The sequence below is a fragment of the Phascolarctos cinereus genome, unplaced genomic scaffold (genome assembly GCF_003287225.1).
Source record: "Phascolarctos cinereus isolate Bilbo 61053 unplaced genomic scaffold, phaCin_HiC Scaffold_726;HRSCAF=1367, whole genome shotgun sequence".
Classification (NCBI taxonomy): domain Eukaryota; kingdom Metazoa; phylum Chordata; class Mammalia; order Diprotodontia; family Phascolarctidae; genus Phascolarctos; species Phascolarctos cinereus.
This window is the reverse complement of record NW_027556098.1, coordinates 240,084,723-240,107,301: the sequence shown is the minus strand read 5'-3', so window position 1 is coordinate 240,107,301 and position 22,579 is coordinate 240,084,723. Positions and strand designations below refer to the sequence as shown.

The following is a 22,579-nucleotide window of genomic DNA, read 5'->3' as shown; positions in this document are numbered from 1 at the left end:
CCAAATTTTTTCACCCTCCCTCATTTCCACTCTGCCCCTCACCCTCAAGCTGGCAAGCAATCTGATATAGGTTATACATGTGCAATATAGAGCATAGGATTTGAAACCAGAGAATTTGGGTTCAAATCCTGGCTGTTTGCTACCTTTATGGCCTTGATCAAATTGCTCCTCCTCTCTGCTCATCACTTGTCTCATCTGTAAGATGGAAAATGTGGACAAACTGACCTCCAAGTTCCCTTTTAGCTCTAATTTCTGTGAGTAAAGTAAGGTTTTGTTGGCTTGTCTATATTCAGCATGGAAACGGCAACAAACCAGTGATGGAATCTTTATAAATAACCTAGAAATGCAGACTATCAGAACTGGAAGGAATCTTAGGGCTTATGTGGTCCAGTCCCTTCATTTTGCAGATGGGGCACTAGTCTCTCCTAGGCCTGTGGTTACTCTAGTATTCTATGCAACTAATAAGTACCCTTGTGGCCTGGGAGACTATGTACCTTAAAGACATAAGCAGCTACAACTAAGCAATAGATGACCTACATACAGGAAGAATATGTACCAGGGAAACCATTCATGAAACCCAGAAGATGGGACTCATTCTTAGAGGGAAAGTAAATGTAGTTTTCCTCAAGGGCTGAAGCTTTCTTGGTACAATGTTACAATATAACAGCCTTGGGGAAAATAGTTATCAAGTTATCTTTAATTATGTTTTGTAAAAATATCTTTCTCTATCACAAAAGGAAAATGGAATTGAGTGATCTATATTACAGCATTTTCCATGGTGGGAACCTAGTTAATCTTGGGAGGATTGTAGGGTTAGAAGGTGGACACAGGGAATTTGGGAGTAAAATCAGTACTAGTATGGAGTTGTGGTTAGGAGTTCATTAGAGAGGGGGAGATAGTATAAAGGTCTCAGCATCACACACTGGCAAGGATGAGAAATGAATGAAAATAGGGTTGCAGAATTGTCAGATGAGAAATTGTTTTCTTGGAAAAGGTTCCCCACAGGATTGGGTGGAGAAGGCATACGATGGGGCTGATGCTGGAGTGCTTCTAACCTTGAGTTCGTTTCCTTTCAGGTGGCATCTATGCAGTTCATTAACATTGTAGTCCATTCAGTTGAAGACATGAATTTCAGAGTTCACCTCCAGTATGAATTTACCAAATTAGGCCTGGATGAATACTTGGATGTGAGTATTACTGAGACCACAGGCCTGTAGTGTGGCATTTGATTTATGTGACCAGCTCTAATTAGCATATTTCCAAAGTGAAAGGAGTTTGATTACTCTCCAATTCTTAATCAGCCAATCAGGACCTCAATATGGTCCAGCAAACTGCTGCCATGTTGGCTAAAGGGATCAAATCGGGGTATTGCGTGATCTTCTGCTTCTGTGAGCTTCTCTGCCAATAAAACTGGATTCTTTTCAGAGCTCCTGAGACCCCAGTCTGTCTCTTGCCAGCAGCAGCCTCTTAGTAGCAGAGTTAGCTAACTCAGCACATGCCCTAAGCTGTTTACAACTGCAGCTGCTTCTGAGGGCCCAGTCCAGCCTGTGTTCTCACTCTGAGTCCAGACTACTGGACTGTGCAAGCTTTGAGCTATACCAGGACATCTTCTGGGCAGTAAAAGTCAAAGACCATGACTACTGCAAGTGAATAGCAAATGGTTATATCATACAGATAAAGCTGCAAGCAACTTGGGAAACCTACCCAGGAACTGACACATTTTATTTTAGATGGTGGTTACCGCTTCAGAAGGTTTTCATTCTGGGAGCAGGGGTATGAAGAGGCATGGCCCCATATCTGTATTACTTCATGTTCCCTTGCAAAGTGCCTACCTTGTCGCTGGAGTTCCTATATCCTGCTTTAGACTTCAGATTCCACCATAATCTGATTTAGGAAGTCTGGAGGAAACTTCCCAAATGGGTTGAGACAGCCTAAATGCCCCTGGGATACCTGCAGGGTATAACTTTGCAGAATCTGCTTATAAAGCATAATGTATTATGCTATCAGCTCCTGACAGTAGTTTATTTATGAATAGTCTAGAGCACCCAACCTCAAATTTCCTTTTTGATTTCTCATCTATTTGCAACTGTCTAAATCTTGGTTGCTAGTCACACCCTCATTAATCTGATTACGTAGTCTCTAAACAAAGGGGGGAGGGGGCTGCAAAGTTAGCCAGTGGGGGTTTGCAAGCGACCCCCCCCCCAGAGGTCATTGATCTTAATCCTTGGTGTTGAGTTATGTTTTTCTGCACATGAAATCAAAATTTGAAAATCACCAGGAACTAATTTAGCATTTTTTTTTAACTGCAGCTTGCAGGACTAGAATCCACTCACACCCAAGGAATGGAAGAAATGCTTGCAGTAGCCATTCCCTTAATTTAATGTCCCCCTTGTCCTTCGAAACAAAATGAGGGTCTTGGGGGACCCAGAAGCATGGATTTTCCTAGAATCTAAGACTTCTATCTCACTCTCCAGCTGATGACTTTGATCCCTTGGGGTAGAATGATGTGCTATTCTGGGACTATCCCTGTTTTATAGATGAGAAAACTGACTCTGAGAAAGGTTAAGTGACATGCCCAGGGTCACACTGCTAGTAGCTGTCTGGACAAGATTCTAATTTGAGTCTTTCTGCCTCTAAGTCCAGCACTCTATTATATTATTCTACTTAATCTTCATTGGCATCAGGGAATAGTTTACACTGAGTATGGGAAAGAAACGCCAGGTTCTTTCTTTTTGCTCTGTTTGTAGTCTTGGAGGCATCCTTTGGTTGTGGTGACTTTGGTAGCAGTTTCCTAGGGACCATGCTTTGAAGGACTGTAGTGGTTGGTGCCAGGTTGTGACTCAAGGGGTTAATCAAGAAGCCTTGCATTCACTGTAGAATCAAGCTATCTAACCTCCCACCTTTTACTCAGCCAGAAGTCCCTGCCCAATACAAAAATCTCCTTAGATTTCAGGTTACACTTTGGATGTCTCCCCCCTCTTTAATGCTGTTTTTGATATTTCATTTTAACCTCATTTCACCTATATAAACATATTCCACATTGGGGTGAAGGGCAGTGATTTATTGAATGACCACATGACCTTGGAGATGACCCTGTGTAACTCTTATAGAGGGGCTGAAGGAGGGCTGGGCATTTTTGACAAAAAATCAACAAAACAAGTGAAATGTGTGGGGTGAATGGCCACTGTTTATTTCCTCTTTCCAATCCTGCTCCAATTGACCACATGCTTTTTCAGAAGCTGAAACATACAGAAAGCGACAAGCTTCAGGTGCAGATTCAGGCTTACCTGGACAACGTATTTGATGTGGGAGCTTTGCTGGAAGATGCGGAAACCAAGAATGCAGCCTTGGAGAGGGTTGAAGAACTGGAAGAAAACATTTCTCATGTAAATACGTCCCCCCCTCCCCTAAAACAAACAAACAACAAAAAAAATCTAGGCCTCACTTGTGTTTCACTGTGCATAAAACTAGGAACAAGATTGATCTTCCAGGAAATGAACATGCAGAGTTCGGGAAGAGTAGAAGAGTAGTTGGGGCCCAGAACCATCTGAATGGGAACACTGAAAACCATTCTGGTAGATTCCAGGTATTACACACTTATATAGTGCCATGGGCAGCTAGGTGGTATAGTGGATAGTGTGGCTGGTCTGGAGTCTGGAATACTTCTCCCTGAGTTCAAATCTGGTCTCAGACATTTACAAGCTGTGTGACCCTGGGCCTGTCACTAAACCCTGTCTGCCTCAGTTTCTTCATATGCAAAATGAACTGGAGAAGGAAATGATGAAGAAATCCAAGAGTGCAGACCATCTCTCCTTTCTAAGGCAGAGAGCTTTCACAGAAGGCAACGTTACTGCTAACTAAAGTTAACTGGATGAGAATGTGAATGGGCCCCAAGTTATTTGTTTCAGTTAATTTGAAGCTGCAGCTGGAATCACTTGGTAACCTGAGCCATAAAGTGTTGTCTTATGGACCAGAAATTCTCATTTGTGCAGAAATCACAAATTCCTCGTAGCGGGGCAGAGCACCATTTAGTGTTGTATACAAATGTACTGGAGTTCTTGTGGCTTCTTGCACGAACATGTGCGCTAAAACACAAACAGTTTGAGAAAGTCTAGGTGGCTTTTCATTTGAATGCAGGCAGACTGAGGAGTCAAAGTAGGAGCTCTAAACTGCAAGGCTTAATTTTGAGAACCTGCGTAGAATAATGAAGTCCTGCACTTGATGTCAAAAGACCTGAGTTCGAGTTTAGTCTTTGCATTCACAGCTTCTCTGAGTCTCCATGTCCTTGTCTGTAAAATGAGGATAAGCGGTAGTCGAAGGGTGGCGAATCAGTAGAAGGCCAGCCTTGCAATTGAGAAAAACCTACATTCAGGACCTGCCTCAGACATTAAATAACTGTGTCACCCTGGTCAAGTTAATCTCTTAGTACCCTTAGGAAACTTGAAAACTCTTAATTCCCTATGAGTTGCCAATCTTCATGAATTTTCCATAACAATGAAATCACAGGTCCAAATCCCAGCTCTCCCCCAACCCCACATTAGGATAATCAGTGCTTGTAATATCAATATCTTACAAGGTTGTTGTGAAAGAAGCACTTTGTGATGTATAAGGCATTGCATTTTGTTGTCATTGTCCAGTCATTTCAGTTGTATCCAACTCTTCCTCACCCTATTTGGGGTTTTCTTGGCAAGGTCACTGGAGTGGTTCGCCGTTTCCTTCTCCAGCTCATTTTACAGATGAGGAAACCTGGTTAAGGGACTTGCCCAGGGTCACACATCTGGTAAGTGTCTGAGGCCAGATTTGAATTCGGGAAGATGAATCTTCCTGACTCCAGGCCCAGCACTCTATCCACTGTACTACCTAGCTATCCATGGCACTATATAGTATATAATATTTTGGAGATTGGACTTGAAGTCAGGAAGACTTGGGTTCATCCCACTCTTAGACACTTATTAGCTGGCCGATCCTGGTCTGCTTGGTTCCTCAGCCTCGATGTACTTTAGTTTCCTCATCTGTAAAATGAGGGGATTGGAATTGATGGTCTCTGAGGTCCCCTCCATCTCTAAATCTATGATCCTATGATGGTATGTTTGTCTGTTTTGATTGGGAAGGAAATATCCTTTCATTTATTTATTTATTTATTTTTGATTTTGGAAATATCCTTTTAGATGGAGGAAGGCTTAGACTGCTTAAGTTTAGGGGAAAATATGTGAGACCCTTTCATGGATAAATATGAGCTATTGACAAGAAATGAAGTACCTTTCAAGGTTATTTGTCTTGAGGCATTTTCCCTCCTTACAAAGAATAGTGTTGCCCCCTTCTGGGAATAATCCATCTTCTCCTTGATTCCTCAAGAAAATTATCATCCAGGTATTTGCTCACTGTACCCTTACAGAGCATCAAAGCAAGCTGAAGATGGGCATCTTCATTGCTTGTATTTAAACCAAGTAGTTGAGTCAGTAACACCTCCCTATATATCTAAATGTGAATTCAGTCTCAGCATTTCCTTCCTGAAAGACCTCCATTCCAAATAGCAGCACTGTAAATTCTCATTTTCTCTCTCTTCCTTCTCTCCCTCTTCTCCCCATTCCTCTGTCTGTCTCTGGCTTTCTATGTCTCTGTGTGTGTGTCTGTCTTTCACATGCGCGCGCGCACACACACACACACACACACACACACACACACACACACACACGTATGTCTTTTTTTTTCCATTTGTTTTCAATCAGTGTCTTCGATACTTCATTTTCTGGTTGTAAATCAGTCTACAAAGAGAGGTGGCATACTTTTCGTTAGCAGGGAGACCTAGGAGACTGAAAGATGCTGTCAGTAGTTCATTTCAAAGCAAGTCTTTGACAGATGGAATCTCCCACCCCCCTATAAAACTACTGCCAGCATCACGTAGTCTGTATCCTTAAGATAACCAGTGGCCCTCTGTATTCTGTATAAAATGTCTTACTTGTTTTTCCATATATTTAGCGTTCAGTCTCCTGCTTCCTTATCTTTGCCTAGGTCTCATGCCTGGAATATATTTCTTACCCAGTTTCACCTCTTAGAATCCCATCTTCCATTCAAGGTGTGTCTCAAATGCCACCTCATATAACCTTTTTAATTGTTAGCATCCCCTATACCATCATTATTTGGCATATATTTTACATTTGATTATCCAAGTATATTTTGTTCCCCATCAGAAAAATGAAAGCTTGTTGAGTTGGATTATTTTTCTGTTTTTGTCATTGTGTCCCCATTGCTTATAACAGTGCCTTGTACGTAATGGTATTAATGAATGCTTATTAAACTGAATTGGTGAACCCACATCTATGTCTAGACTCATCAAGTTATGCCTTTATCTGGGCTGCCCTCCAGAAATGTGACTTTAGTTTTTGGGTAGACCCTAAGCTATAATAATTATTATGCTAGGTGCCTATCATCAAAAGTTTCCCAAATCAACAATTTTCAAATAGCCCTTGACCCACTTTGGTAGGGGCAGGAAACCCCATAGGTCACTGTTCTTCATCAGAATGAGTAGAAGGAGGACTGCTTTTGATGAAATATTCATGAACTTATTTCTATTTATAGTTATCATAAGTAATTGTTCTTGCCCATGGAAAAAATAGACATAATCATACTATAAATCTTAATAATCTGTGATAATCCAGTGACGACTTAGGAAACTCTCATGGTGTACTCATCATATTTTTTGAGAATTACTGCCCTAAGGCAGGATAACATTGTGGGAAGGGTTTTCTGAACCCTAGAAGGAGATAACTCTTTGTGTGTCTGGACCATGTTGTATAGTGATGTAGCTCCTTTTCAAACTCTTCCAGTTATCTGAAAAGCTGCAAGACACAGAGAATGAAGCCATGGCCAAGATTGTGGAACTGGAAAAACAGCTCATGCAGAGAAACAAGGAGTTGGATGTCGTCCGAGTAAGTATGACAATGACAGTTTGCCCAGATGCAAAATTCCAGAGAGTGATTTTAAGCTTTCATCCAGTTGGATGTAGAATAAATCATTTTCAGGAGAATAGAATGATATAACGTGTTTATAAGATGAGATGATATATACATAAGTGGACATGTAGAGCAAGAGCTGATATACCTAAATGTGTGAAACGTGGTACTAGGAGTTCAGTATTTTCTTAGCAAAGGATTGGCACTAACCATCCTTTCCCATCTGGCAATGGCATGAGCCAGTTGTGTGCAGTATTGCATTTGGTTGGAAATATAAACACAATATGAATCTGATTGGTGCCACTTTTTTTTATTAGGATTTAAATTTCTTTGCATTGCTTTTCTTTAATTCCATTTGAAACCAGATTTCTTGGCTGCCATGGAAACAATGAAATCATAACATAGACAGGACTCATTGGCATCTAACGAAAAATTCAAAATAAATCCCTTTTATTATCAACAAGCTCAGATATTTTATTTGGCATTGCTTTTGTTCTCCATGGTGATTTAAGTAGTTCTGAAGTGCCAGCCATGTGCTTGGAGCTATGCGTAGCATAAAAAGACAAAGGTTGTCAAAGGCTTCTAGTTCATAGCCTGCACTTTACACACACCGTTGGTAAAAAATGACACAGGTCTTATGCGATAATTAAATCTAGGTGCTTTGCTAGATATCTTTATATGTCCTGCAGTTAACTCCAGCGAGTTTACTTTCTGGCATGCCATAGAAACCAAGTTTTAACATATGGACTTAATTCACATTGTGATCCCCACGTTGTTAATAGTAGACAGGGTGTGAAGAATGTTTGACTGTCTGCTGGAGGTCTAGGCTAAGAGATCACACATGAAAGTCCCTGCAAGTATGATCTATACATGGGATGAACTTTCTCCCAAGGCCCTCTTCAGACCCCCCTAAGAAGGGGCTAAGGTTGGGGGAGGAGGGTTGTATTTGTTTAAAGTGGTAGTAACTTTCTTTTCTGTTTAAAACCTGGACTCTAGAAATGATCACTGGGTGATAAAGTCTTTGGATTACTTTGTTATCCACATCACCCCCTAGAAAATGAGGATAAGCAATAGTAAGCCCTGAATCTTGGCCAGGGAGAAAGTAGAAGTATCTATGCAACAAACCAAGTGCAGTCAACCTCATTACTCACGAACAGATGATCTATTTTGTGTATTATCCCTGGGTATATTTTGAATCCAACCTGGCTTCCCTCCAGCATGCTTCTTGGGCCATTTCCTTCCTTTTTTCACCTGGTATAATCTTGGGAAGGGAAACCTAATTTTATAATTAGCTGATACAGAGCACAATTAGGAAAGGCAATTACCTACCTGAAAAAGAAAATCATATGACTTGTTCCAAAGTCAACTTAAAATTTAAAATTGTTTTTGGATGGTATGTGCCCTGCTCCTTTTCCACCCATGGCTAATTGGCGATTGACTGCTGTAAAGTGCTATTATATACAAATGAACGCTGAACTAAAATATGGTGCATGTTGTATATCAGTAATGAGCGCTTTCCTTGTTTCTTATAGAGCTTTGCATAATATATATTATCTATACCTTCACCTTCAGATTTTAGAAATGTTGCTTCAGAGGGGCCACCCTCAGTTGTTTTCCAGTACAGTGCTGCTAGCAGTCCTGGTTCTCCTGTCATAGGTTCTTGACTGAGTTCTTTTGCAGGAAATCTACAAAGACGCAAACACCCAAGTTCACACATTGAGAAAAATGGTCAAAGAAAAAGAAGAAGCCATTCAAAGGCAGTCTACCCTGGAAAAAAAGATTCATGAACTGGAGAAACAAGGGACCATTAAAATCCAGAAGAAAGGGGATGGGGATATCTCCATCCTTCCAGTTGTGGCCTCTGGGACATTGCCTGCAGGGGCAGAGGCAACAGCTAACCCTAACGCCTATGTGGGACAAGTCTCTGGAACCCCTTCCTCAGTACCATCGCCACCGCCTCCCCCACCACTACCTCCATCCACAGCAGCATCAGAAGCAGGTAAGAAGCCCTAAGAACTGAAATTGGTAGTAGCAGTGGGAAGGTCATTGCCCAACTTAGCTGTGATGGTCTTGAGAGTTTGTAGTCTGACTTCCAAAGGGCAGATGATTAAAGAGGTAGCCCCATTTTTTTTCATTCAGTTTGTATTTTGTTACTGCTTTCTCATATAAAGAATGCTTTAAATTAAAAAAAAAAATCTTGTACGATATTTGAATGTTCATAGTGCCCTGAGCACTGTGCAGCTCAAGTAAGATATGGCTGGTAAAGGTAAAGTAATGTGACTGATTTTTAAAAAAAGAAAGAAGAGAAACTTAACAGACCCTAGCCATCTAACCAGAACAGATAGGTGGCACAGTAGATAGAGCACTGGGCCTGGAGTCAGGAAGGTTCCTGAGTTCAAATCTAGCGTCGGACACTTACTAGCTGTGTGGCCTTGGGCAAGTCATGTAACCCTGTTTGCCTCAGTTTCCTCATCTGTAAAATGAGCTAGAGAAGGAAATGGCATACCACCCAAGTAACTTTGCCAAGAAAACCCCAAATAAGGTCACTAAGAGACAGACATGAGTGAACAATAACCATCATCTAACCATTGACCTCATTCGTAGGAGTTACCTTTTGATTTCCTCTTTTAAAATTATTCAGAATGTGCTGTGTGTTGTCGCTGGGAGGAAGAGCTTTAGCTTGGGAGTTAGTGAGACCTGGATTTAAATCCTAGTCTGGCCACTTCGTGCCTATATGACTGTGGATAAGATGGTGAACTTCCCAGAACTTTTCTCCTCTATAAAATGAGGTTAATCTTACTTGTATTGCCTACCTCAGGGTTGTTGTAGAATGCTTTGTAAATTTTAAAGCACTATATAAATATATATGCATATATAAATGTTATCATTATTTTGAATATCCTCCTCATTGATGACACTTGCTGTTTTTGTATCATGTACTTGATTTTTTTTTAATTTTTAGAAATAGCCAAGAGTAATTCAAAATCAAGTCTAATAAATAACATGAATACTTAAGGTAGGCTTTATGATTTTATGTCAGAAATGAGGCATCTGGGTGGTCTGGTGGGTAAAAGCACTAAACTTAGAGTCAGGATCAACCTGAGTTCAAATCACACCCCAGACACTTAATAATAGTGTGACCCTTAACTGCTTTCAGCCTCAGTTTCATCTGTCAAATAGGAGCAATGGTAGCACCTACCTCCCAGACTTGTTGAGAGTCAAAAGAGATAATATTTGAAGTGTTTTGAAAACCTATGTAAATGTTAGCTATCATTTCAAAGTAACAAGAGAATTGTGTGGAGGTGGGGGAATTTTAAACTGATTCTTGGGCAACTTCCAAGAGGAAGTTTCCAGGATGTTTTTTTGGGGGGGAGGAATGAAACAGTGGCTGGGTCATTACTGTAAGTGTGTAGACCTCTTCAATGGGTACTCATTTGTATATATAAATTTTGGTATACCTGCTCAAAGCTTCATTGCTGTGGGGATGCTTTTTGCCATTGTAGACCCTAATCCCCTCTATGCCACAGTAGACAGTTGATGGTAATGAGCTGCTTCGGACAGAGCAGCTCATTTGGTTATGACCAGGGGATGTGTCTCTATGAATTTAGTCTGGCTAATCCTTGGACAGCAGACAAGTCAGTACCAGGGGGCCCACGCCAAAACTTTTCCTGGTTTTAGTTCTGTCAGTTTACACTCAGACATCATGGCCCTTAAGAACTCAAGAGTCATTTGTACATCACAAGGAAATAAAAGATTTCGGCTTAAATGGTCCTGGAAGTGACAGAGTGTGTTAAAGATAAATTAACCATCTATTTGCTTTATGGTTACACCACATATGAGACATGTTCCTTGCCTTTACATTTGAGGGCTTTCAAATGCTTGTGTAATTCATCTTTTCTTGTTACTTTTTGACTTTAGAAGTTTGAATGCAGTGAGAATCCACTGGAAACTTACCGTCTTCTTTGGATTAGCTGTCTTAACCTGGGGTTCATGGATAGCTTTCAGGGGACCTGAGAACTTGGGGGAAACAATTATATTTTATTTCCCTAACCTTTAACTGAAAATTTTGCATTTCCTTTGATTTAAGGAATTCTTCTGAGAAGGGGTTCACAGTCTTCACCAGACTGCCAAAGGGGATCTTGATACAAAAAGATTAAGAACTTCCTGCCTTAGATATTTGTTTTCAGTCATGCTGAGAGAAGATCCTGAAGAGTAAACCTTCTCATCTCTCTGCCACCTACTCAATTAAATTGTTTCTTCTTTCCCCTGGCTAGTTCAAAATGGCCCAGTGACAGCCCCTGTGCCACCACCCCCTCCTCCGCCCCCACCACCGCCTCCACCACCTCCTCTCCCAGGACCAGCTGCTGACACTCCACCAACTCCTCTACCACCCCGCCTCCTCCATCAGCACCCCCACTGCCTGGCACAGCTTCCCCCACAGTGGTTTTCAACTCAGGATTAGCAGGTAAGATTATGGAATTAGTCTAGAGGAGGATACCTTTACTTTTTTTCTGATGTTCTCCGAAGGACAGGAGTCATATTGGAAGGAACCTTGGTAGTACATGGGTTGGAATGAAAATGCCTGCTTTTAGAATCTGTCATTAGCCATTATTTTGTCCGTTCCCAAGTGACAGTCTTCTCCCTAGGGCCAAAGTTGTTTTCTAGGTGGTCCTTGAACTCCCTTAAGTCTGCCTTTCAGATATTGTTCAAGTCCTCCCCCACTGCTGTGGCCAAAGCCAGTGAAAGGGAATGATGTCTAGGTTCAGAGGTGAATACACTTTTGTTCATTCACACAGCAAATATTTTTTTTGAGTGGTTACTTCGTGCAAAAGCCCTGTGCTTTCAGAGAAGAAAGAGCTTCCAGCTAGTTTTATCAAGGACATTGAGGATCTTGTCTGTGAAATGGAGAATGCTTCTTTCCTCACAGTAATTGTGTATTGTAGGCCCTCAGGCATCACATTAGTTTATTTGAGTGCGTTGGAGTTTGCTTCCGTGGATTGCCAACAGCAGCCTTTCTCTGTTCCTTCAGCTGCCTTAGAAGAATTCATATTGCACATAGATTTACCAGGAGATAATTTAAAAAAAGTAAATTCTATGCTTCTTTGTTTATCAGAAATAATTTCTATAGATTACCCTTAACCTTTGAAATATAAATCCTTAATTTTCAATCACAGGACTATTTTTCTTTAGGAAATGGAATCTGTTTTACCAGGCAGTGTGTTTTTCACAGGTGCACACACATCTGGGTGTTCAGACTTGCTGTGAGCCTCACCTGATGTGTAGAATAAGAGAGTGTTTCCCAACTAGATCAGTTTCAAGAGGTTGGAGGTTATTCTGACAAGTAGGACTCTCTCACCTGGCTCTGATGGGGCTTTCCCCACCTGACCATCTGCACCTGTTGGGCTTTTTCTGGACAATGAAACTTCATTACAGTAGTTTCCATCTCAGAATTTCCTGCCCAAAGCCCACAAGGCAACAGTATCCCAGATAAGCCATGCATATAACAGTGCATGTTCAGACTCCTAATCCCTTGAAAAGTATTAGCCATGTCACCAGAAGGCCATTAGGACTGCTTAGCTTATCCCTTTTGGTAGCACAAATTTGCTATCGTCAAACTCTGGCATCATCAGACTAGTACTATTGGGTTTTACGCTTCCTTTTATGTAGTTCTTGTTAAAGAGGCAGGTGGAGGACCTTCCCCAAAACATTCAGAAGAAATGCATGACTTATTTCTCCTCTTCATGTTCTTTCAATCTATCACTTTTTCCTAGAATTTTTCTTTCTTCTGAAAAGGATGTATTCATCGTGGAACTGGTGGATGATGGAATGTTTTTTAAGAATGACAACCGCAAAAACCTCCACCAAAACCAACCCCCCTGGAATCCATTTAGCTGATAGGCCTATCTTAGTAATCACAAGTGAAACACTATAACCCCTCATGTATACCTGAGCCTCCTAATTAGGCTTTCCCTTACAGCATTATAAAAAGAGCACCCAAGTTGTGAGACACATCTGTTGTTGAATTGCTGATTTGGCTCTGCATCTCTTCTGGCTGATAGAAAGTGATGGGGTACATATGGGCTGACATTCACCTCTCTCTCCTCCTGAGTTTGTCCTAACATTAGCACTCAGCCCTGCAGTGATAGAACAAATGAGCTTGGTTGCAGGGAGGGTTGCCTTCCAGTTGACCATGACTCAGCAAATTGACTTTTTAAAGTTAGCTCTCATCTTCCCATGATTTAAAAAATTTAAACCAATGGTCTTGTTTTGCTTGATACTGCCATAGGGCATGAAAGCCCTTTATGAGTTTAATTCTCACTCAGCTGTTTTCATGTCTAGGCACAGCTATTTTCAAAGCTGCTGCAATTAATCTTATTTCTTGTACGCCAGTTGTCATTTAGAAGGATGTGAATGGGTAGCAGGGCCTCCAAATTATGGGTCACTAGTTTGTGGAATTGGGAGATTGCTAAAGGAACTGGTTAACTCCTGAGTGCCCACACCCAACGCCCTGGTGGGTAATAGTGTCCATTAGCACTGGTGTCATCTTACTAGATTTGCAATATGTGTGGCTGGCATTTTCATTAACCATTCTTCTCCATGTGTCTTGGAGGTCTATCGGAATAAATTTCCTTAATGATGAGAGGCAGAGAGGTTGGACAGTTTGGCACAGACCAGTCCCCATCATGAATTTGGTGGCATCTCAGAATTCATTAGGGCTTTGACAGCACAGGCAACAGCAGGCCATACCCACATATGTAGCAGCAGTGGAGTGTTTTCCTTTTAGATAAAGAGGGGGTTGGGTTGGAAGAAGCTTCTATTAAAAGCCCATATGCGGAGTATTTATTTGCATTTACAGATACAATATTACTACTACTCATGCCTATGTGGAAGACTCGCTCCACAAATCTGTGAATCTATGAGGGGAGAAGAAAATTCCAGTGCCTTTTGGGCATCACCTACCAAACATATCTGGCTTTTTCTCCCAGCCTGAGGCATCTACATGGGGACTACATTAATGTCCTGGTCTAGATAAGCCATAGAGTCTGGAGCTCTCCAATTGGTTATAAAGTTATAAAGTTAAACATCTCTGTTCATGTATATATGAATGTACTGTGTGGGTCTTACGTGAAATGTGAGCCTCAGTTCATATGAATTCTTTGTGTAAAAACAAAAGGCTATGTATCCTATGGGATTGGATAGCATCCTTTTCTCGCAACCCCCAACCGTGTTTTTGTAGTTTTATAGCTGTTGGGGGTCCTTGCTGTGAAATACAATTAAGTGTTTGGTCTGTTTGTTTTCTAATAAGGGTCTGCTAAAGAAAAGGTAAAAAACTGCTTTGATGCAGTCCTTTAAAGATTTTGGCTTACTCAGCATTTAGTTGTGAAATGCTGGGTCAGGATAAGCATGGTGTACAGTACTAAAAGTGCATGAACTGATGAACTGGATGACTCTAACCATGTCTAATTTTTGTTTTATTTCCTTTGTCCTCTGCTTCCACAAAAGATGGGCCAATCAAGCTTTTCTGTAGGTTCCTTCTCACTGAGTGTTTTTAAGTATTTGCTCCCGTCTTCCTGTCACTTGCTCTGTGCCTCGACATCTTTCCACTCCATGTTATTTTAAGGACAGACTCATTACATTCTGACTTTGTGTTTGAGGAGAGTCCTAATGTTGCTTACTGTGTCCCCACAGTTTTGCCCCCGACTTCTTTAGCTGAATTAGTAGATAAGACTTTTCTTTTTCTTTTCTTTCTCTTTTTGTTTTGTTTTGTTTTAGGGCTTTCTGTCTTGAGTCTCTTTCTCATGTGAAAAGGAAGTGTTCCTACTTAGGTATAACTATCTTGAGTCCCTGAATTTCCAGGCCTCCGATTTCTGGGAGAGTCATACACTTTTAGCATAGGAAAAGACTTGTTAGCAGTGCCAAGATATGCTGACCCACCAAACTATATGCTTATTCTTACCCTTCTACCTTGCTCTGTTGCTCTATCAGTTGTTAAACCAGCAAAGGTTCTCTCTCGGGCTTGGGCAGGGTTTTATGGGTGGTGACTGTCTCTATTTCTCTATCTCTGAGCCCTGCGCGCCCCCCCCCCCCGCCCCATGTCAGCTCTATTGGAAATGGCATCTGTCCCAGCAAAAGGGTGGTTCCTTTACAATTTATAAAGCTCCACTCAAGGGGGCAGCTAGGTGGCGCAGTGGATAGGGCACCGGCCCTGAAGTCAGGAGGACCTGAGTTCAAATCCGGCCTCAGATCAAACACTTGACACTTACTAGCTGTGTGACCCTGGGCAACTCACTTAACCCCAATTGCCAAAAAACAAAAAACAAAAAAAAATAAAGCTCCACTTAAGTGGAGGACCACTATGAGGGTTAAGAGACTTAAGGCCAATAGTGACTTTCCCTCACTGATGATATGAGGAAGTAGGGTTAAAAACAGTATTGTTTTTGAAACTGAAGCATAAGAAAAGCCTGAATGGAGAGGACAGGCTTTTCTTAGGTTGCTAAAATTGGATAGTCCAGAGAAGAGACAAGGGAGAACTTGAGTAGAATTGCCATCTCTGCTCCCCTCCCACCACCACCGTACCACCCTCATGCAGGACTTGAATTCTTGTGTCCCTGAAGAAAGGAAAACTGAAGTTCACAGGACTAAGAACTAGTGGGAGATGGTGATAGATTTTGTGGTATAAAGGCCTGATTTGGTCAGGGCCGTGTCTGTGTTCATGCATGCTTTTTGTATAGATTTATATGATGACATTCCTGCTGTTTATATGGCCTTTGTGACACTGGAGGAATGAGAGGCAACATGTTTTCTCCCCCTTTCCCTTAGCTACTAGCAAGGAAAATGGCTAATAAGGAAAAAAAAAACACTTCACATGTCTATGTACTGAATCATCTGCCCTGGAACATTCAAGTTTGTCATCCCTACTTTATTAATGATGACAAATGGTGAAACTTCCCCAGTAGTAAGATGTGCCTCAGATGACACACTTGAGAAGAAGACTGTAGCCGAATGTCTTCATGCTGTTTAATTAACTAAATGGATCTTTGGTGGGTCACCTAGTCTGTCTTCGGTTGAGGAAAACTAATTTGATTTCTTCTGGATTGACCTCCTCCCTTCTTATGAGAAGAAATGAAAATTAATATTTTTATTAAAACTTTATAGTCACATATGGAAAATAATTGACCTCCTATTGACAATTTGCTCTTGAGAAGAGGAAGAAAAGTATGAGATCCATTCCTGGGAACCTAGCTCATTCCTTGATATCTGAGGATCACTGGCTTTTACAGAGTTAGAAAGCACCTTAGCCCCTATTTTACCAATGAAGAAAACTCAGGACCAGAGAGGTAAAGGTCACTCGGTGCTGTTTGTCTTCTTAAATATTTTTTTTCAGTACTTCATAGTCTGTTCGAGCTAAGTTTGCCTTGCATTGAGTTCTTAGCAACAGAACTAATCTTTCTGTCAGCGTAATCCAAATTATGCAAACCATCCACAGGAATTTATGGCTTTGGCTGAAGGTTTGTCCTTCCTGAATGCACATCCTTGGCATTTTGGACAGCTTTATCTATGTTTAATGAAAGCCTTTAAAGATTAGTTTGGAAACTTGAACCTTGGAACCAAAGATTTAGGAAGTTAACATTACAAATCAGCTTACATTTGGCAAGCCAGAGCTCAGTCACAGAGGGCTCACTCACATTTTCTGCTGTCCAGTAATGTTGGCAGTAATTTCTGGACTCACAGAAAAAAATGCCATTTGTTCTTTTTTTATTCTGAATTTATTCATTCACAGTATAATGCAGTAATCCAATTGCCCAACTGAGTTGGGGAACTGACAACTCTTTAGTTCCTAGACAGTTTTAGAGTTCATCAACCAACTGAAAATTGAACTAAAAATCCCTCTGGTTTTTGTTCATAGAGGCCACATTTAAAGTTTTGAATGACTCTTGCCCATTTTCCTCCAGTGATGAAGTGTCATCTGCAAGGACTGTTATTTGATTGTTCCAGATGGTCCCAGTTTTTTTGCAGAATTTTAATTTTGTTCCTTCTGATGCCTGTAGCCGTGAAAATCAAGAAGCCAATCAAGACAAAGTTCCGCATGCCAGTTTTTAATTGGGTTGCTCTGAAACCCAATCAGATCAATGGGACAGTCTTCAATGAAATTGATGACGAAAGAATTCTGGAGGTAACGATGTGCTGAGTGGGTAGAGCTTTTCTTTCTGATCTGCCCAGCGAAGGTAGCTTGGCTCAGCCAAGATAAATCTTACCATGCATGTGACTAATGCTAATATTTCCAGTTACACAGAGGGGAAATAGGACTATGGATCTTGAGCTAGAAGAGAACTCATAAGCCGTTTGGGCCAACCTCTTCATCTTACAGTTGAGGAAATTGAGATTCAATGAGATTAAGCAACTTAAAGGTCAGGGTCACCCAGGTGGTAAGTGAAAGAGACAGGAATTTATCCTAATCCATGTAACCCAATCCTTGGACTCTAGAGCCAGTGTTCTTTTAGGTGGTAGGATTCATTATTCATTAGGCTCCTGAAATATATTGTGTCAGACATACATATGGCACAATCCTTGTTTCTCATAAATTTTAAGATGATGTGAAAACCATCCCTTATCCATTCTGCAAATGCGTAAGGATCCAGATATCACAACATGAACCAACTACTTTGGATGATCAGAATTCATAGTCGTGGCCATCTCAAGTTAGTTTAATTAGCGTTTTGAAATAATCAGTTGTTACCTGCAGATAGTCACTATTTTTTAATGCACTTGTGATTGAAGTCTCATTCCAATTTAAACTAGGAAAAGATCCAAGGCCCCTCTCGGGCAAAATATTAAGCAGAAACGCCTAGATCTCTGATAAGCATAATGTTTAATACTTGAAAAACTCTCCAGGGGTTTTCTCAGTAAATTAAAAACATAGAACCAATTTTCCAATTTAATTTTTTCTTCCTTCAGGATTTAAATGTGGATGAATTTGAAGAACTATTCAAGACAAAAGCCCAAGGTCCCGCTATTGATCTTACTTCAAACAAACAGAAGATAACTCAGAAAGGATCAAACAAAGTAACTTTACTAGAAGCAAATCGGGCCAAAAATCTTGCCATTACCTTAAGAAAAGCTGGAAAGACTGCAGATGAGATATGCAAAGCAATTCACATGTAAGTTAAGGGCATATTTCTGTAAAAACATATTCAAGTAGGTATAGGGGAAGCAAAAAGGTATATATAAAACAGTTATGGCTTGGAAGAAAACAGAAATGATTCTATAGGGATAAGAAGACTCATCTGTATCTATGAGAAACAGATTTCTCTTAAAAAGAAAATGTAAACTCTGAGTTGTATTACTTCCTAACACTAAACGGGTGGAACAAAAATTACCTTAGAGAAAATTAGAATGAGTAGTTAATGTCTCTTGGATTATTTTCTCTTTATGTTAATATATAAATATATATTTATTGTTTTGTTAATATGTGTAAGTATACATAATATATTGATGTATATTGTTTATGTATCAATAGATTAATTAATATATTTATTATATTAATATATAAAGCTGTTATCTTATGTTTGCATGGCACAGTGGTTCTACAAACATATCCAATGTAAGCTTTGCATTGTTAGGGGAAAAAAATGGTGAAATGGTTAGTTTTTTCAGTGTGTCTGAATTTAAGCCAGATTTGTTGAACATAAACTACCTATCATCTTTGGAATGATCTAATTGAATAATAGAAGCAAATATGTGTGGGCATATGTGAAAATTCAAAAGAAGAGGAATGTGTTTTCTATTGTTTTTCAGCACATTTTAGACTGACTTAAAAAAAAACTTGGCTCATTTTCAGCCTTAGATTGCATTGAATATGTCACATTAATTTACTTGATTATTAAGAACATCAAACCAGTCATTTGAAGGTCATGGTGACCTTAATATGGGAATAGGACACTTGTTGAAAGTGTTTTGTGTAATTACAAAGTCCTCAGGACTTGGACTGTATGATGCCATTATAACATCTTGCTGCCATGTCGTTGTAGCCTTTTAGAATTAGAAGGAGCCTTGGGAAGTCATCTAATCCAGTGTCCTGCAGCCAAATAAGAGGAAGATTCTAGACTTTCACTTGGTGTGCTAGTGTTTGATATTTAAGCTTTCTTTTTTAAAAAACATTACATGAATGGGGTGTGTTGTGATTATTAGATATAATTCCAGTGTTTCTCTGAGCAGGGGTAAGTCAGATTTAAAATTAAAGGCTGAGTTGAATATTCATTCAGGTGAATTCCTTCAGCTTTACATGTGTGACTCCTGGGCCAAAATATCTAGTCTTAGTTGAGTCAGTCAAAAAAAAAATTTACTTATTTGGATGTCTTTACCAAGGTAAAATAAATTTGATAGACTGTTTTACTGACTGTACCAAGAGTTCTTATATCAGGTAATCAGCCTTGATTTTTACAAACATTAACATCTGGGAATCCCTAGAAAAACTAATTCCATTGTCCTGTCTGTCCACTCTTTGTCCAACAGAAGTTTGGAGCCTGGGTTGGATATTCACAGAGGTGAATTCCTTAAGAAATTTGACATGTGTGACTCTTAGACCAGAATATCTAGTCTTAGTTAATTCAGTCCAAAAATAAAAAATTTATTTGGATGCTTTACCACAGTAAAATGAATATGTTTTACTGTTTTATTGAGGCCCTGCCATGCCATGTCCCTGCAGATCATTTGGAATATGTCGTTGGTAGACAGAGCCTTTGACCTCCCAAGAAAATTAAGCTAGCTAGCATCATGGTTTAATAGAAAGAATGATAGATTTGGAGTCTGAGGGCCTGGGTTTCAATCCTGGCTCTGCTGTTTATTGCTTTTGTGATCTTGGGTAAGTCATGTAACCTCTCAGAGGCTCAGTTTTCAAATCTGTACAATAAGTGGGTTGGACTTGGTGATCTGAAGTCCTCTATTTCCAGCTTTCAATCTATGATCCCATGAACTGAGAATGAGAACCTTCTATATGATTCAGGTTTTTAAGCAAGGTTCCTAACAATAGCACACATTTGTATATTAGTTTACAGATTTCTTTCCTCACAATGCAACCCACCCACTGGGAGGCACTGTGGGCATTATTGTCTCTATTTTACAGATGAGAAAACTGAGGCATAGAGTGGTGACAGGGGATTGGCTTATACCTCACAGTAATAAAGTTTGGGGTGAGACTTTGGATCTAGTTCTTGTGAGTTCAAGTCTTGCGTTCTTCCTACTATGCTGTGCACAATTGCTTAATCATCCATTGGAACTGGTTGAAATAAGTTGCACCACATCAAGATTCTGAGTTCCCACAATATATCCCTACCAGCATTTGTGTTGTTTAGAGGTTCAAAGTCTCAGACCTCCAGAGATGCTAAAAGATTGACCCATTTAGCAGAGTTAGCAGAGGTCACTGAATAAAGACAGGTTAGGTTACCCCCCCCCATTTTATTTCAGCACTACCCATTTCACATATGTCTTCTCCTCAGATTTGACTTGAAGACCTTGCCAGTAGACTTTGTGGAGTGTTTGATGAGGTTCCTGCCAACTGAAAATGAAGTGAAAGTGTTGCGGCTCTATGAGAGGGAAAGGAAGCCTTTGGAGAACTTGTCTGATGAGGATCGGTTCATGATGCAGTTCAGTAAAATTGAAAGGCTCATGCAGAAGATGACCATCATGGCTTTCATTGGGAACTTCTCTGAAAGTATCCAGATGCTCACTCCTGTAAGTGGGGCAACAGGCTGAGAGCCAGTTCCAAACAATAGAATTCCTCTGACACACACTTAAATGTTTTCTACAACTTTTCTCATGCTGCTTGCCTATTCAGTCAATCAAATCAATTGACAAGCTTCCATTGCTCATTGATGATAAAATAATGCCAGTTCCCCCTGTGGGATACCTTTCACAGTGGTCACAAAACTCCATTAGACTTCAAAGGTAGCTCTAAAAATAATGAGAAGTAAGAGATGGAGATTGGACTCTTCAGTCATTGTCAAACCCACCAAAACAACCAGGTCTCTTGTCCAGATTGACCAGATTGAAAACATGATGGGCATGTTTACCAACCCCCCCCCAAAAAAAAAAAACCCAAAACCAAATCTGTTTCTTTTGGAAATGAGCATTTTACTTGAAATTCTTAAATTATCTTAGAAGTGGGAATTTGTTAAATTATCTTTGTGGCTAATTAGACCCATAGTCATTGATTCATTGGCCAATTCAGAAAGTCTAGCATAGAGTACTTTAACACAGACAGGCCGCTTGTGTACTAGGAAAAACTTTAGATTGTTTTTCAAAAACCATTTTCTAATTCAAAACTGAATGCTTCTTGCTTACCAAGGAGAATCTTTCTGTTGAAAAGAATAACAGTTGACAATTATGCAGTGTTTTGGGGTTTGCCAAGGGCTTGATATACATCATTTTCATTTGAGGCTCTCAACATTCCTGTGCTATGGTCATTACAAGTATTATCCTCATTTCACAGATAAGGAAATTGAGGCCCAGAAAGATTGTGACTCTCCTATGGTCAAACTAGTTGGGGGCAGGGTTTGAGCGTAGGTCTTACTGATTCCAAGATCAGATCTCTGTCTGCGATATGACTCTGCCTCTTAAGGATAATCATACCTACCTTACTTCATTTCCCCCCTCCCTTTTTCTTTTTTCATCCTTTCTCTTCCCCATTAGTTTAAAAGTAGAAATATTATGGCACAATGAGATGGCAAGCTGGGAAGATGAGGGCTCCCTTGATGGTGTTGACACTCAACCGTGGGGAATGTTCCGGGCAGCTAGTTACATATTTTGAGAAAATTGAGTTTTGAAGAAATTGATTTAAAATAGTCTATATATAATGACATAGCTGCAGTAGACACAGAATGTACAGGTTGAAATCACTCTGTTGAGAAGTTCAGCTTTCCTGTGTCAAATTTTAGATTCCAGTTCAATTTTGGAAATGTTAACATGTCTTTTTTTCCCTCCTTCTTTGATGTTAATCTAGCAACTGCATGCAATAATAGCAGCATCTGTCTCAATAAAGTCATCCCAAAAACTCAAGAAAATTCTGGAGGCAAGTGCAAGTTTTTTTCCCTTATTTTTTTCTTCTGTGTATCTAAAAAGCTGCCTGTCTGTCACATTCTATAATATGCCTGTATATAGGAATGCCTGGGGCACCGAACCAACATGCTTCTCTCTCTCTCTCTCTCTTTTAAAAATTTACCTTGCAGATCATCTTGGCTCTTGGTAACTATATGAATAGCAGTAAACGGGGAGCAGTTTATGGATTCAAACTCCAGAGTTTAGATCTGGTGAGTGAAATAAAAGAAAACAAATAATCTCAAAGGGAAAACAGGTGGCAGAGATTGAAGGGTGGCTCGGTTTATGATGAATTACTGTGCTATTCATTGTCACCTGCGCTGTATGAGCAGGACTGGAAAAGGTTTCATCTTGCATACTCTGCATTGGAATCATGGGATGGACGCCAGGCAAATAGAAGCTAGCATTGGCTGAATTTATCACTTAAAGGCAACGTGAGTCTTTTGAAATGTCAGTTTGAAAGTGAGTGAGATGCTAGTCCCCAGGAACCTCTTCTGCCTGTTGTTCTAGCCCCACCTTGTCATGGGTATTAA

The 22,579-nt window shown here is 40.2% G+C and overlaps 1 protein-coding gene across 1 annotated transcript in view; it reads left to right on the top strand.

The window, feature by feature from the left end:
- FMNL2 (formin like 2) overlaps positions 1-22,579 on the top strand; it is a 378,592-nt gene that overhangs the window by 337,512 nt on the left and 18,501 nt on the right. The window contains 11 exon segments of the mRNA XM_020970317.2: positions 1,077-1,187; positions 3,237-3,386; positions 6,828-6,929; positions 8,634-8,952; positions 11,228-11,335; positions 11,338-11,418; positions 17,003-17,127; positions 17,910-18,112; positions 20,450-20,684; positions 21,952-22,020; positions 22,178-22,258. Of these exon segments, the coding sequence (XP_020825976.1) occupies positions 1,077-1,187; positions 3,237-3,386; positions 6,828-6,929; positions 8,634-8,952; positions 11,228-11,335; positions 11,338-11,418; positions 17,003-17,127; positions 17,910-18,112; positions 20,450-20,684; positions 21,952-22,020; positions 22,178-22,258 (1,584 nt within the window).